At 44.8% G+C, this 16,655-nt stretch overlaps 2 protein-coding genes across 6 annotated transcripts in view; one reads left to right on the top strand and one right to left on the bottom strand.

Annotated features, from left to right (window-relative positions):
* Positions 1–67: 67 nt before the first annotated feature.
* Positions 68–14,795, bottom strand: impa1 (inositol monophosphatase 1). 2 transcript variants are annotated; one of them, XM_042427958.1, is made up of 9 exons: positions 14,696–14,794; positions 9,688–9,763; positions 8,797–8,936; positions 7,903–8,007; positions 7,620–7,665; positions 7,432–7,540; positions 7,100–7,208; positions 342–493; positions 68–269 (listed from the first exon to the last, which is right to left on the bottom strand). In XM_042427958.1, the coding sequence occupies exons 2-9, from the start codon at positions 9,748–9,750 to the stop codon at positions 142–144; spliced, it is 852 nt and encodes a 283-aa protein (XP_042283892.1). In that variant the 5' UTR covers positions 9,751–9,763; positions 14,696–14,794; the 3' UTR covers positions 68–141. The 2 variants fall into 2 exon arrangements, with proteins under 2 accessions (XP_042283892.1, XP_042283893.1); XM_042427959.1 differs by lacking the exon at positions 7,903–8,007 and having other exon boundaries at positions 14,696–14,795.
* Positions 14,796–15,181: 386 nt separating this feature from the next.
* si:dkey-154p10.3 (gastrula zinc finger protein XlCGF57.1) overlaps positions 15,182–16,655 on the top strand; it is a 14,502-nt gene continuing 13,028 nt past the window's right edge. For 3 of the 4 annotated variants that reach the window (XM_042427956.1, XM_042427955.1, XM_042427952.1), the window contains exon 1: positions 15,182–16,580. The gene's annotated coding sequence lies outside the window, so the exon portion shown is untranslated. The remainder of the gene's footprint in view (positions 16,581–16,655) is intronic. The other variant, XM_042427954.1, reaches the window with a different exon arrangement.

Here is a 16,655-nt window from a genome sequence, read left to right as displayed (position 1 = left end):
CTCTACTGAAGTTCATCCGGCTCTACTGAACAGGTGGTGGAAGAAATCACATGTGATATGAGACGTGTTTGTTTTTATGACAAACTTTATCACAGACTAAATGAAACATCTTAAGACTGAACAAATACAATCTGCAGCTCGTCACTGATTGGGTGGCGCAGCGTCGTCTCTGGGCGGACTGAAGGCGTCGATCTCTTTAACGATCCGCTCAGCGATGGTTCTGCTGTTGGCAGCGACGATTCTCCTGGACATCATGTCCACCGGTCCACCTGAACACACACAGGTGAGACTGTCAATACGTGAGCAGGTGAACTCGCTTTAAACTCTGTCAGTGTTTTTACCTTCCACGTCCATCAGGACTCCTCCGGCCTCGGAGACGATCAGCGACCCGGCAGCGACGTCCCAAACATGGATCCCGATCTCATAATACGCTTCAACACAGCCACTCGCCACCAGACACATGTTGATGGCTGCAGTTCCTGCGCCGCGCACGCTGGAAACACACACACACACACACACAGTTACACATGTACTACAGTACTGAACACACACAGTTACACATGTACTACAGTACTGAACACACACACAGTTACACATGTACTACAGTACTGAACACACACACAGTTACACATGTACTACAGTACAGAACACACACACAGTTACACATGTACTACAGTACAGAACACACACACAGTTACACATGTACTACAGTACAGAACACACACACAGTTACACATGTACTACAGTACAGAACACACACACAGTTACACATGTACTACAGTACTGAACACACACAGTTACACATGTACTACAGTACTGAACACACACACAGTTACACATGTACTACAGTACAGAACACACACAGTTACACATGTACTACAGTACAGAACACACACACAGTTACACATGTACTACAGTACTGAACACACACAGTTACACATGTACTACAGTACAGAACACACACAGTTACACATGTACTACAGTACAGAACACACACAGTTACACATGTACTACAGTACTGAACACACACACAGTTACACATGTACTACAGTACAGAACACACACACAGTTACACATGTACTACAGTACAGAACACACACACAGTTACACATGTACTACAGTACTGAACACACACAGTTACACATGTACTACAGTACTAAACACACACACAGTTACACATGTACTACAGTACTGAACACACACACAGTTACACATGTACTACAGTACAGAACACACACACAGTTACACATGTACTACAGTACTGAACACACACTGTTACACATGTACTACAGTACAGAACACACACACAGTTACACATGTACTACAGTACTGAACACACACAGTTACACATGTACTACAGTACTAAACACACACACTGTTACACATGTACTACAGTACTGAACACACACACAGTTACACATGTACTACAGTACTGAACACACACACAGTTAGACATGTACTACAGTACTGAACACACACACAGTTACACATGTACTACAGTACAGAACACACACACAGTTACACGTACTACAGTACTGAACACACAGTTACACATGTACTACAGTACTGAACACACACGCAGTTACACATGTACTACAGTACTGAACACACAGTGTTACACATGTACTACAGTACAGAACACACACAGTTACACATGTACTACAGTACAGAACACACACTGTTACACATGTACTACAGTACTGAACACACACAGTTACACATGTACTACAGTACAGAACACACACAGTTACACATGTACTACAGTACAGAACACACACACAGTTACACATGTACTACAGTACTGAACACACAGTTACACATGTACTACAGTACAGAACACACACACAGTTACACATGTACTACAGTACTGAACACACACTGTTACACATGTACTACAGTACTGAACACACACACTGTTACACATGTACTACAGTACTGAACACACACACTGTTACACATGTACTACAGTACTGAACACACACACAGTTACACATGTACTACAGTACTGAACACACAGTTACACATGTACTACAGTACAGAACACACACACAGTTACACATGTACTAAAGTACTGAACACACACACAGTTACACATGTACTAAAGTACTGAACACACACACAGTTACACATGTACTACAGTACAGAACACACACAGTTACACATGTACTACAGTACAGAACACACACACAGTTACACATGTACTACAGTACAGAACACACACACAGTTACACATGTACTACAGTACTGAACACACACACAGTTACACATGTACTACAGTACTGAACACACAGTTACACATGTACTACAGTACAGAACACACACACAGTTACACATGTACTAAAGTACTGAACACACACACAGTTACACATGTACTACAGTACAGAACACACACAGTTACACATGTACTACAGTACTGAACACACAGTGTTACACATGTACTACAGTACAGAACACACACTGTTACACATGTACTACAGTACTGAACACACAGTTACACATGTACTACGGTACAGAACACACACAGTTACACATGTACTACAGTACAGAACACACACACAGTTACACATGTACTACAATACTGAACACACACACTGTTACACATGTACTACAGTACTGAACACACACTGTTACACATGTACTACAGTACTGAACACACACAGTTACACATGTACTACAGTACAGAACACACACACAGTTACACATGTACTACAGTACTGAACACACACACAGTTACACATGTACTACAGTACTGAACACACACTGTTACACATGTACTACAGTACTGAACACACACACTGTTACACATGTACTACAGTACTGAACACACACTGTTACACATGTACTACAGTACAGAACACACACAGTTACACATGTACTACAGTACTGAACACACACACAGTTACACATGTACTACAGTACAGAACACACACACTGTTACACATGTACTACAGTACAGAACACACACACTGTTACACATGTACTACAGTACTGAACACACACACAGTTACACATGTACTACAGTACAGAACACACACACTGTTACACATGTACTACAGTACAGAACACACACAGTTACACATGTACTACAGTACAGAACACACACACTGTTACACATGTACTACAGTACAGAACACACAGTTACACATGTACTACAGTACAGAACACACACAGTTACACATGTACTACAGTACAGAACACACACACAGTTACACATGTACTACAGTACTGAACACACACACAGTTACACATGTACTACAGTACTGAACACACACTGTTACACATGTACTACAGTACAGAACACACACAGTTACACATGTACTACAGTACAGAACACACACACTGTTACACATGTACTACAGTACAGAACACACACAGTTACACATGTACTACAGTACAGAACACACACACAGTTACACATGTACTACAGTACAGAACACACACACTGTTACACATGTACTACAGTACAGAACACACACAGTTACACATGTACTACAGTACAGAACACACACACAGTTACACATGTACTACAGTACTGAACACACACACAGTTACACATGTACTACAGTACTGAACACACACTGTTACACATGTACTACAGTACTGAACACACACACAGTTACACATGTACTACAGTACAGAACACACACTGTTACACATGTACTACAGTACTGAACACACACACTGTTACACATGTACTACAGTACTGAACACACACTGTTACACATGTACTACAGTACTGAACACACACACAGTTACACATGTACTACAGTACTGAACACACACACAGTTACACATGTACTACAGTACTGAACACACACACAGTTACACATGTACTACAGTACTGAACACACAGTTACACATGTACTACAGTACTGAACACACACTGTTACACATGTACTACAGTACAGAACACACACACAGTTACACATGTACTACAGTACTGAACACACACACAGTTACACATGTACTACAGTACTGAACACACACACAGTTACACATGTACTACAGTACTGAACACACACACTGTTACACATGTACTACAGTACAGAACACACACACAGTTACACATGTACTACAGTACAGAACACACACACAGTTACACATGTACTACAGTACTGAACACACACACAGTTACACATGTACTACAGTACTGAACACACAGTGTTACACATGTACTACAGTACAGAACACACACAGTTACACATGTACTACAGTACAGAACACACACAGTTACACATGTACTACAGTACAGAACACACACAGTTACACATGTACTACAGTACTGAACACACACACAGTTACACATGTACTACAGTACAGAACACACACACAGTTACACATGTACTACAGTACTGAACACACACACTGTTACACATGTACTACAGTACTGAACACACACACTGTTACACATGTACTACAGTACTGAACACACACACTGTTACACATGTACTACAGTACTGAACACACACAGTTACACATGTACTACAGTACAGAACACACACACAGTTACACATGTACTACAGTACTGAACACACACACAGTTACACATGTACTACAGTACTGAACACACAGTTACACATGTACTACAGTACAGAACACACACACAGTTACACATGTACTAAAGTACTGAACACACACACAGTTACACATGTACTACAGTACAGAACACACACAGTTACACATGTACTACAGTACTGAACACACAGTGTTACACATGTACTACAGTACAGAACACACACTGTTACACATGTACTACAGTACTGAACACACAGTTACACATGTACTACAGTACAGAACACACACAGTTACACATGTACTACAGTACAGAACACACACACAGTTACACATGTACTACAGTACTGAACACACACACTGTTACACATGTACTACAGTACTGAACACACACACTGTTACACATGTACTACAGTACTGAACACACACTGTTACACATGTACTACAGTACTGAACACACACTGTTACACATGTACTACAGTACTGAGCACACACAGTTACACATGTACTACAGTACAGAACACACACACAGTTACACATGTACTACAGTACTGAACACACACACAGTTACACATGTACTACAGTACTGAACACACACTGTTACACATGTACTACAGTACAGAACACACACACAGTTACACATGTACTACAGTACTGAACACACACTGTTACACATGTACTACAGTACTGAACACACACACTGTTACACATGTACTACAGTACAGAACACACACAGTTACACATGTACTACAGTACTGAACACACACACAGTTACACATGTACTACAGTACAGAACACACACACTGTTACACATGTACTACAGTACAGAACACACACAGTTACACATGTACTACAGTACTGAACACACACACTGTTACACATGTACTACAGTACTGAACACACACAGTTACACATGTACTACAGTACTGAACACACACTGTTACACATGTACTACAGTACTGAACACACACACAGTTACACATGTACTACAGTACTGAACACACACACAGTTACACATGTACTACAGTACTGAACACACACTGTTACACATGTACTACAGTACTGAACACACACACAGTTACACATGTACTACAGTACTGAACACACACACAGTTACACATGTACTACAGTACTGAACACACAGTTACACATGTACTACAGTACTGAACACACACTGTTACACATGTACTACAGTACAGAACACACACACAGTTACACATGTACTACAGTACTGAACACACACACAGTTACACATGTACTACAGTACTGAACACACAGTTACACATGTACTACAGTACTGAACACACACACTGTTACACATGTACTACAGTACAGAACACACACACAGTTACACATGTACTACAGTACTGAACACACACACAGTTACACATGTACTACAGTACTGAACACACACACTGTTACACATGTACTACAGTACAGAACACACACACAGTTACACATGTACTACAGTACTGAACACACACACTGTTACACATGTACTACAGTACTGAACACACAGTTACACATGTACTACAGTACTGAACACACACAGTTACACATGTACTACAGTACAGAACACACACACAGTTACACATGTACTACAGTACAGAACACACACAGTTACACATGTACTACAGTACAGAACACACACAGTTACACATGTACTACAGTACAGAACACACACACAGTTACACATGTACTACAGTACTGAACACACACACAGTTACACATGTACTACAGTACTGAACACACACTGTTACACATGTACTACAGTACTGAACACACACAGTTACACATGTACTACAGTACTGAACACACACACAGTTACACATGTACTACAGTACTGAACACACACACAGTTACACATGTACTACAGTACAGAACACACACAGTTACACATGTACTACAGTACTGAACACACACACAGTTACACATGTACAACAGTACAGAACACACACACTGTTACACATGTACTACAGTACTGAACACACACACAGTTACACATGTACTACAGTACTGAACACACACACAGTTACACATGTACTACAGTACAGAACACACACAGTTACACATGTACTACAGTACTGAACACACACACAGTTACACATGTACTACAGTACTGAACACACACACAGTTACACATGTACTACAGTACTGAACACACACTGTTACACATGTACTACAGTACTGAACACACACAGTTACACATGTACTACAGTACTGAACACACACACAGTTACACATGTACTACAGTACAGAACACACACACAGTTACACATGTACTACAGTACAGAACACACACAGTTACACATGTACTACAGTACAGAACACACACACTGTTACACATGTACTACAGTACTGAACACACACACTGTTACACATGTACTACAGTACAGAACACACACTGTTACACATGTACTACAGTACTGAACACACACACAGTTACACATGTACTACAGTACAGAACACACACACTGTTACACATGTACTACAGTACTGCACACCCTGGACACAAATATCACTGTTACAGATGTAGTATCAGCAGCATTACTGCAGTAGTATTACAGTATTACTGCAGTAGTATTACCCGTGTACGGGGATGCACAGGATGCTCCTCAGGCTGGAGAAGATCTTGTTAATAGCCTCAGGGTCTCTGCTGGATCCGAACTCTGTGGCGATGATCGACTGTCTGATGTCTGACAGGAAGATAAACATCTCTGATTGGCTCACAGCATCATGACATCATCTCCTGTTACTGCAGGTGTGTGTTGGGCTCAGTCATGTCTCATGTGATTGGAACAGTTCAACAGTTTTTGCTTCATTCACATTCAGAACTCTTTAGGAACAGGCTTAAAGACGCTGATGTTGATGAGCAAATCCCTCGTTTCCTTCGTTAACGTTGTGTTATTGATTACTGACCTTCCTGATCCGATACCTGCAGCGGCTCCCCGTTACAAAAAGCTCCCCTCCCCCTCCTCGCCGTGTACATCTTATCCTCCAGACAGCTGTAGACCACGCCGAACTCCATCTGACGGGACAGAGAGAGAAAGGATGACGGACAAGCAGACGGTAGGTCGTGTATCAGCTCGTACGCAGCAGGATCTCACCTGTTTACTGACGGAGAACCCGATGGAAACGGCGACAAAAGGAAATCTGTAGATTAGAGACCTGAAGTTAGTAAAAGTCAAAGTGAAGTTTTATCATCGTGAATTATTAACAGTTAATCTGTCTCAGTGTGGATCATCAGAACAACAGGTTATAAACTCCGCCCTCCTCGTCCTATCACGCTGGAGGCGGGACTCTCGGATGACATCACGGTGATGTCATCACGGTGATGTCCATGAAGATGTTTCTAAATGTGAAATCATGATGTGTGTTTTGTTTGTTTACGCGTGAACAAAGTTGGTCGTCCCGTCAATCGGGTCGATGATCCAGGTGGGACCGTCGGTCAGAACGCAAGATTCACCTGCAGCTACTGACTCCTCCCCTATGAAGCTGACACACACACACACACACACACAGTAACACACACACACACAGTAACACACACACACACACAGTAACACACACACACACACAGTAACACACACACACACACACACACAGTAACACACACACACACAGTAACACACACACACAGTAACACACACACACACACACACACAGTAACACACACACATACACACACAGTAACACACACACACACACACAGTAACACACACACATACACACACAGTAACACACACACACACACACATTAACAGATTAAACATCTTTTCATTCAAACACAAAACGACTTTTATTCTGAGCTTCATTAAAACATCACTGCTGCTCCTCTTCATCACATCCTAACTGCTGCTCCTCTTCATCACAGCCTAACTGCTGCTCCTCTTCATCACAGCCTAACTGCTGCTCCTCTTCATCACAGCCTAACTGCTGCTCCTCTTCATCACATCCTAACTGCTGCTCCTCTTCATCACATCCTAACTGCTGCTCCTCTTCATCACAGCCTAACTGCTGCTCCTCTTCATCACAGCCTAACTGCTGCTCCTCTTCATCACATCCTAACTGCTGCTCCTCTTCATCACAGCCTAACTGCTGCTCCTCTTCATCACATCCTAACTGCTGCTCCTCTTCATCACATCCTAACTGCTGCTCCTCTTCATCACAGCCTAACTGCTGCTCCTCTTCATCACATCCTAACTGCTGCTCGTTTCGTCAGAAACAGTATTGATCAGGTCAGCTGATAATCAATAACACATTCAGTGGTGAGGAGTTTCCTACCTGTGCGTTGGAAATTTCTCCTTCACTGATTGGATGATGAGTTGCTCCACCTTCTGATCGGTCTGTGTCACCAAATCCACCGACGAACTCTTCGTCATCACCGTCTTCTTCCCGTCATCCTGCAGAGCCTCCCGCACCACCTGATCAATACATCGATCAATACACCACCTGATCAATACATCGATCAATACACCACCTGATCAATACACAGATCAATACATCGATCAATACACAACCTGATCAATACACAGATCAATACGTCGATCAATACACAGATCAATACATTTAATGTATATCTTCAGTATGTACAGGTATACACACACAGTAACACACACACACACAGTAACACACACAGTAACACACACACACACAGTAACACACACAGTAACACACACACACAGTAACACACACACACACAGTAACACACACACACAGTAACACACACACACACAGTAACACACACACACAGTAACACACACAGTAACACACACACACACAGTAACACACACAGTAACACACACAGTAACACACACACACACACAGTAACACACACACACACAGTAACACACACAGTAACACACACACACAGTAACACACACAGTAACACACACACACACACACACAGTAACACACACAGTAACACACACAGTAACACACACACACAGTAACACACACACACAGTAACACACACAGTAACACACACAGTAACACACACACACAGTAACACACACACACAGTAACACACACAGTAACACACACACACAGTAACACACACACACACACAGTAACACACACAGTAACACACACACACAGTAACACACACAGTAACACACACACACACACAGTAACACACACACACACACAGTAACACACACACACAGTAACACACACCTCCCCGGCATGGCGTGCGATGGTGACGGCGTGGTCCATGGCGTTCTGCCAGAGGTCGGCCATTTTGGAGGAAATTCTGAAACAGAAACATGAAGATGGAGTCATGTGATGGCAGCAGGCGGATCCTGGTTCAACAACAAGTTACACAAGTTCACTGTTTACAGCTCCGGTTGGCCGTTACAGTCTGAGCTCTGGTTGGCTGTTACAGTCTGACCTCTGGTTGGCCGTTACAGTCTGAGCTCTGGTTGGCCGTTACAGTCTGACCTCCGGTTGGCCGTTACAGTCTGAGCTCTGGTTGGCCGTTACAGTCTGACCTCCGGTTGGCCGTTACAGTCTGACCTCCGGTTGGCCGTTACAGTCTGACCTCCGGTTGGCCGTTACAGTCTGAGCTCTGGTTGGCTGTTACAGTCTGAGCTCTGGTTGGCCGTTACAGTCTGACCTCCGGTTGGCCGTTACAGTCTGAGCTCTGGTTGGCTGTTACAGTCTGACCTCCGGTTGGCCGTTACAGTCTGACCTCCGGTTGGCCGTTACAGTCTGAGCTCTGGTTGGCTGTTACAGTCTGACCTCTGGTTGGCTGTTACAGTCTGAGCTCTGGTTGGCCGTTACAGTCTGAGCTGCTCTGGTTGGCTGTTACAGTCTGAGCTCCGGTTGGCCGTTACAGTCTGACCTCTGGTTGGCCGTTACAGTCTGAGCTCTGGTTGGCCGTTACAGTCTGACCTCCGGTTGGCCGTTACAGTCTGAGCTGCTCTGGTTGGCCGTTACAGTCTGACCTCTGGTTGGCCGTTACAGTCTGAGCTGCTCTGGTTGGCCGTTACAGTCTGACCTCTGGTTGGCCGTTACAGTCTGACCTCTGGTTGGCCGTTACAGTCTGAGCTCTGGTTGGCTGTTACAGTCTGACCTCCGGTTGGCCGTTACAGTCTGACCTCTGGTTGGCTGTTACAGTCTGAGCTGCTCTGGTTGGCCGTTACAGTCTGACCTCTGGTTGGCCGTTACAGTCTGAGCTCTGGTTGGCTGTTACAGTCTGAGCTGCTCTGGTTGGCCGTTACAGTCTGACCTCTGGTTGGCCATTACAGTCTGACCTCTGGTTGGCTGTTACAGTCTGACCTCTGGTTGGCCGTTACAGTCTGACCTCTGGTTGGCTGTTACAGTCTGAGCTGCTCTGGTTGGCCGTTACAGTCTGACCTCTGGTTGGCCGTTACAGTCTGACCTCTGGTTGGCCGTTACCGTCTGACCTCTGGTTGGCCGTTACAGTCTGACCTCTGGTTGGCTGTTATGGTCTGACCTCCGGTTGGCTGTTACAGTCTGAGCTCTGGTTGGCCGTTACAGTCTGAGCTCCGGTTGGCCGTTACAGTCTGACCTCTGGTTGGCCGTTACAGTCTGAGCTGCTCTGGTTGGCCGTTACAGTCTGAGCTCCGGTTGGCCGTTACAGTCTGACCTCTGGTTGGCCGTTACAGTCTGAGCTCTGGTTGGCCGTTACAGTCTGACCTCCGGTTGGCCGTTACAGTCTGAGCTGCTCTGGTTGGCCGTTACAGTCTGACCTCTGGTTGGCCGTTACAGTCTGAGCTGCTCTGGTTGGCCGTTACAGTCTGACCTCTGGTTGGCCGTTACAGTCTGACCTCTGGTTGGCCGTTACAGTCTGAGCTCTGGTTGGCTGTTACAGTCTGACCTCCGGTTGGCCGTTACAGTCTGAGCTCTGGTTGGCTGTTACAGTCTGAGCTGCTCTGGTTGGCCGTTACAGTCTGACCTCTGGTTGGCCGTTACAGTCTGACCTCTGGTTGGCTGTTATGGTCTGACCTCCGGTTGGCTGTTACAGTCTGAGCTCTGGTTGGCCGTTACAGTCTGACCTCTGGTTGGCCGTTACAGTCTGACCTCTGGTTGGCCGTTACAGTCTGACCTCTGGTTGGCCGTTACAGTCTGACCTCTGGTTGGCCGTTACAGTCTGACCTCTGGTTGGCTGTTATGGTCTGACCTCTGGTTGGCCGTTACAGTCTGAGCTCTGGTTGGCCGTTACAGTCTGACCTCTGGTTGGCCGTTACAGTCTGAGCTGCTCTGGTTGGCCGTTACAGTCTGACCTCTGGTTGGCCGTTACAGTCTGACCTCTGGTTGGCCGTTACAGTCTGACCTCTGGTTGGCCGTTACAGTCTGAGCTGCTCTGGTTGGCCGTTACAGTCTGACCTCTGGTTGGCCGTTACAGTCTGACCTCTGGTTGGCCGTTACAGTCTGACCTCTGGTTGGCTGTTACAGTCTGACCTCTGGTTGGCTGTTACAGTCTGAGCTCTGGTTGGCCGTTACAGTCTGAGCTGCTCTGGTTGGCTGTTACAGTCTGAGCTCTGGTTGGCTGTTACAGTCTGAGCTGCTCTGGTTGGCCGTTACAGTCTGACCTCTGGTTGGCCGTTACAGTCTGACCTCTGGTTGGCTGTTACAGTCTGAGCTCTGGTTGGCCGTTACAGTCTGACCTCCGGTTGGCCGTTACAGTCTGACCTCTGGTTGGCTGTTACAGTCTGACCTCTGGTTGGCCGTTACAGTCTGAGCTCTGGTTGGCTGTTACAGTCTGAGCTGCTCTGGTTGGCCGTTACAGTCTGACCTCCGGTTGGCCGTTACAGTCTGACCTCTGGTTGGCCGTTACAGTCTGACCTCTGGTTGGCCGTTACAGTCTGAGTTCTGGTTGGCTGTTACAGTCTGACCTCTGGTTGGCTGTTATGGTCTGAGCTCTGGTTGGCTGTTATGGTCTGAGCTCTGGTTGGACAATAGTCTTCACACAGATCCAGATCTGGTTACAGACCGGCTCCAGCATTCAGAGGTTCTGGGGTTGTTGGTTTAAAGGACAGGTGTCTGTGTGCCTGTTTGGCCTCCCTGAGTTTCTTCTTCAAGTACTTTTGCAAATGTTTCAGTTTGACAAAGTCTTTACCTTTAAACACCGTTTTCCTGGTGTTGACTTTAGTCACATACAATTTATTATTTGAGTAGATCTTTATCTTACTGGTAAATAATGAATATAGTCACTGGTTACTGTGGTGGTTTCATCCATTATGAAATGTTCCCCAATTAGTGCAATCAAAGCTTTCAGATCTCCTCTGCTCTCTGCTGTGTATCCTGACCTCTGACCTCTCTCTCCTCTGCTGTGTATCCTGACCTCTGACCTCTCTCTCCTCTGCTCTCTGCTGTGTATCCTGACCTCTGACCTCTCCTCTGCTCTCTGCTGTGTATCCTGACCTCTGACCTCTCCTCTGCTGTGTATCCTGACCTCTGACCTCTCTCTCCTCTGCTCTGTATCCTGACCTCTGACCTCTCTCTCCTCTGCTGTGTATCCTGACCTCTGACCTCTCTTTCCTCTATTGTGTATCCTGACCTCTGACCTCTCTCTCCTCTGCTGTGTATCCTGACCTCTGACCTCTCCTCTGCTCTCTGCTGTGTATCCTGACCTCTGACCTCTCTCTCCTCTGCTCTGTATCCTGACCTCTGACCTCTCTCTCCTCTGCTGTGTATCCTGACCTCTGACCTCTCTCTCCTCTGCTGTGTATCCTGACCTCTGACCTCTCCTCTGCTCTCTGCTGTGTATCCTGACCTCTGACCTCTCTCTCCTCTGCTGTGTATCCTGACCTCTGCTCTGCTCTCTGCTGTGTATCCTGACCTCTGACCTCTCTCTCCTCTGCTGTGTATCCTGACCTCTGACCTCTCTCTCCTCTGCTGTGTATCCTGACCTCTGACCTCTCTCTCCTCTGCTGTGTATCCTGACCTCTGACCTCTCCTCTGCTCTCTGCTGTGTATCCTGACCTCTGACCTCTCTCTCCTCTGCTCTGTATCCTGACCTCTGACCTCTCTCTCCTCTGCTGTGTATCCTGACCTCTGACCTCTCTCTCCTCTGCTCTCTGCTGTGTATCCTGACCTCTGACCTCTCTCTCCTCTGCTCTCTGCTGTGTATCCTGACCTCTGACCTCTCTCTCCTCTGCTGTGTATCCTGACCTCTGACCTTTTTCTCCTCTGCTGTGTATCCTGACCTCTGACCTCTCCTCTGCTGTGTATCCTGACCTCTGACCTCTCTCTCCTCTGCTGTGTATCCTGACCTCTGACCTCTCCTCTGCTGTGTATCCTGACCTCTGACCTCTCTCTCCTCTGCTGTGTATCCTGACCTCTGACCTCTCTCTCCTCTGCTGTGTATCCTGACCTCTGACCTCTCCTCTGCTGTGTATCCTGACCTCTGACCTCTCTCTCCTCTGCTGTGTATCCTGACCTCTGACCTCTCTCTCCTCTGCTGTGTATCCTGACCTCTGACCTCTCTCTCCTCTGCTGTGTATCCTGACCTCTGACCTCTCTCTCCTCTGCTGTGTATCCTGACCTCTGACCTCTCCTCTGCTCTCTGCTGTGTATCCTGACCTCTGACCTCTCTCTCCTCTGCTCTGTATCCTGACCTCTGACCTCTCTCTCCTCTGCTGTGTATCCTGACCTCTGACCTCTCTCTCCTCTGCTGTGTATCCTGACCTCTGACCTCTCTCTCCTCTGCTGTGTATCCTGACCTCTGACCTCTCTCTCCTCTGCTCTGTATCCTGACCTCTGACCTCTCTCTCCTCTGCTGTGTATCCTGACCTCTGACCTCTCTCTCCTCTGCTGTGTATCCTGACCTCTGACCTCTCTCTCCTCTGCTGTGTATCCTGACCTCTGACCTCTCCTCTGCTGTGTATCCTGACCTCTGACCTCTCTCTCCTCTGCTCTGTAGTTTAGTTTTATAAATTGGAATTAAAACATAACATTATGATCTGAGGGTGAGCTGAGGATTGATTTAATCGATATCGGATTTTGATGTTTGTTTATGAACGTGAACGTCATCAGTACGTGATGACGTGTCAGAGAATCGTAAACTGTTGACGCTTGTCTTTAAAAACGAGCGGCTTTAAAACAGCTGATTTCTGAACGAAGGTCAAACAAAGTGACGTCACCGCACAGAGAAGTAAACCGGAACAAACAGGTAAACAACAACAACATAAGACAACATATAAACGGTAAAACTCACCTGCAGAGCGTCTGATGGTAATCAATAATCCGCTGCTGCAGCGGGTCAGTGGCTCCAAACACTTCCGCGTTTCTTCTTCTTCTTCTTCTCCGTGCAGCGGAGCGCTTCCGCTTCCTGCTGGTGACTGAGCGAACTACATGTCTCTTTATTTACTACAGAGATTTATACAACAACGGTCATACAAAAACAATAAAAGTAACTTTGTAAAAGCCAAAGGAGTCAAAAGTTCATTCATATTAAATCCTTTCTGAGTTCAAATAAAATTTACTTTATTTAAATATTGAAAGTCTTTTTCTCGTCATCAGTTAACGAGCTGAGCTGTTTGAGTTCAACAACAAAATATGAAAGCAGGTTTGGAGCCAAAACATTTTGCTTTGTGGATGTTGAAAGTACCAAGAATGACCAGAGGCTGAAATATATCCATTATTACCATTATTATTATTATTATTATTATTATTACCATTATTATTATTATTATTATTATTATTATTATTATTATTATTATTATTATCATTAGGCTGCGTGAGACCCCTTAAACTAAAACCAAGTCTACATGTGACAGATTACAGTCTGACAGATTATAATGTGACAGATTACAGTCTGACAGTGTTAGTATGACTTTTATCTGACTCTATGTACTTTACTGATTTTGGGTGTTGGACATGTGACAGAAACATTTCATAGTCTGCATGTCACCTGATGTAATATGATAGAGCCCTTCTGGGGGGGCTTTTAGATACAAACAATGGGTCCATGGTCAAGATCGGAGCTGTTCCAGATGTGGTATGTTGTGATACATAATATGTTGTAAGGTAGCTGTCAATCACTTGATGGATGGCTCCTAATTGAATTAATGCCCATGGAGAACCTATGTTATTCATGTGTAACCCTATATAAGCTATGCACCGACAGTGGTACGGTGCCCAGACCATCTTTGTACATGGAATGGACCCGATGGCCATCGTCTAATAAACGTCTTCAAAATAAGAACTTCGCCAGCTCTTCCTTTGAACGATATCATCACACATCCTTCCTTTCAGACAGATTACAATCTGACAGATTACAGTCCGACAGATTACAGTCTAATTACAATGTCAGATTATAATTCATAAATATGTATGTTTGAGTTCACAGTCAGTGGTTTTATTCTCTGGAGGCCATCGATCTGTATTCTCATCAGAGCAGCATTAAGATCACCTTCTCATGTTACTTTAGCTGAAGGGTAGATTGAATACAGACGACAGACGTTTGACTCAATATCTTTTAACGTTACTTTTGGTGTCCTAAATATTAATCAGAATAAACTGGCTGTGATTCATATCAACAACTGAAATGGTCCAGACATCTTTTTTACTGTGCATTTTAAACTGTGACTCCCGCTGAAGCACATCTGTAGGTATCGTATCCATCCTAGCTGGCATGTATAGAAATAACAGACTGATCTCAGATAATCACATTAGGATTTATAATTGATTATCTTGTGCTCATGAAGACTCCGTTAAATTCTTATTTAGCTGTAGTAAAGGTTCATTATTATACCAGTTGTACATAATGATTGATCATTCTTTCATTATAAACATGAGTTCATGTTCGTGGTTTCACCGAGTCTTGGTCCTGATCAGACGACCGACAATCAGGTGCAGTTTAACAGGACATGTTGCTATGGCAACAGATCCAGATTCATTCATACGCAGCTTCGACGAACCAAAACGTCCAGACTCGTGTCACATCATCAATAACTCAGGTCGATCAGGTGAGCTGTCAGAGAGGGTTGATCAGCTGACAGCAGGTGGCAGTGACGTAAAACTGTGGAGACCAGCTGCCGTTAAACGAGAAGAAGAAGAAGAAAAGACCGTAGAAGAAGAAGCAGCAGCAGCAGCAGCAGGTAAACAGCAGCTGAGTTTTACTGAAACATTTTAATATTTAACTTGTTTTAAACACGTTAGAATCACGTCATCAC

This window comes from Thunnus maccoyii, chromosome 12 (assembly GCF_910596095.1).
Source record: "Thunnus maccoyii chromosome 12, fThuMac1.1, whole genome shotgun sequence".
NCBI classification, from domain to species: domain Eukaryota; kingdom Metazoa; phylum Chordata; class Actinopteri; order Scombriformes; family Scombridae; genus Thunnus; species Thunnus maccoyii.
This window is presented reverse-complemented; position numbering and strand designations above follow the sequence as displayed.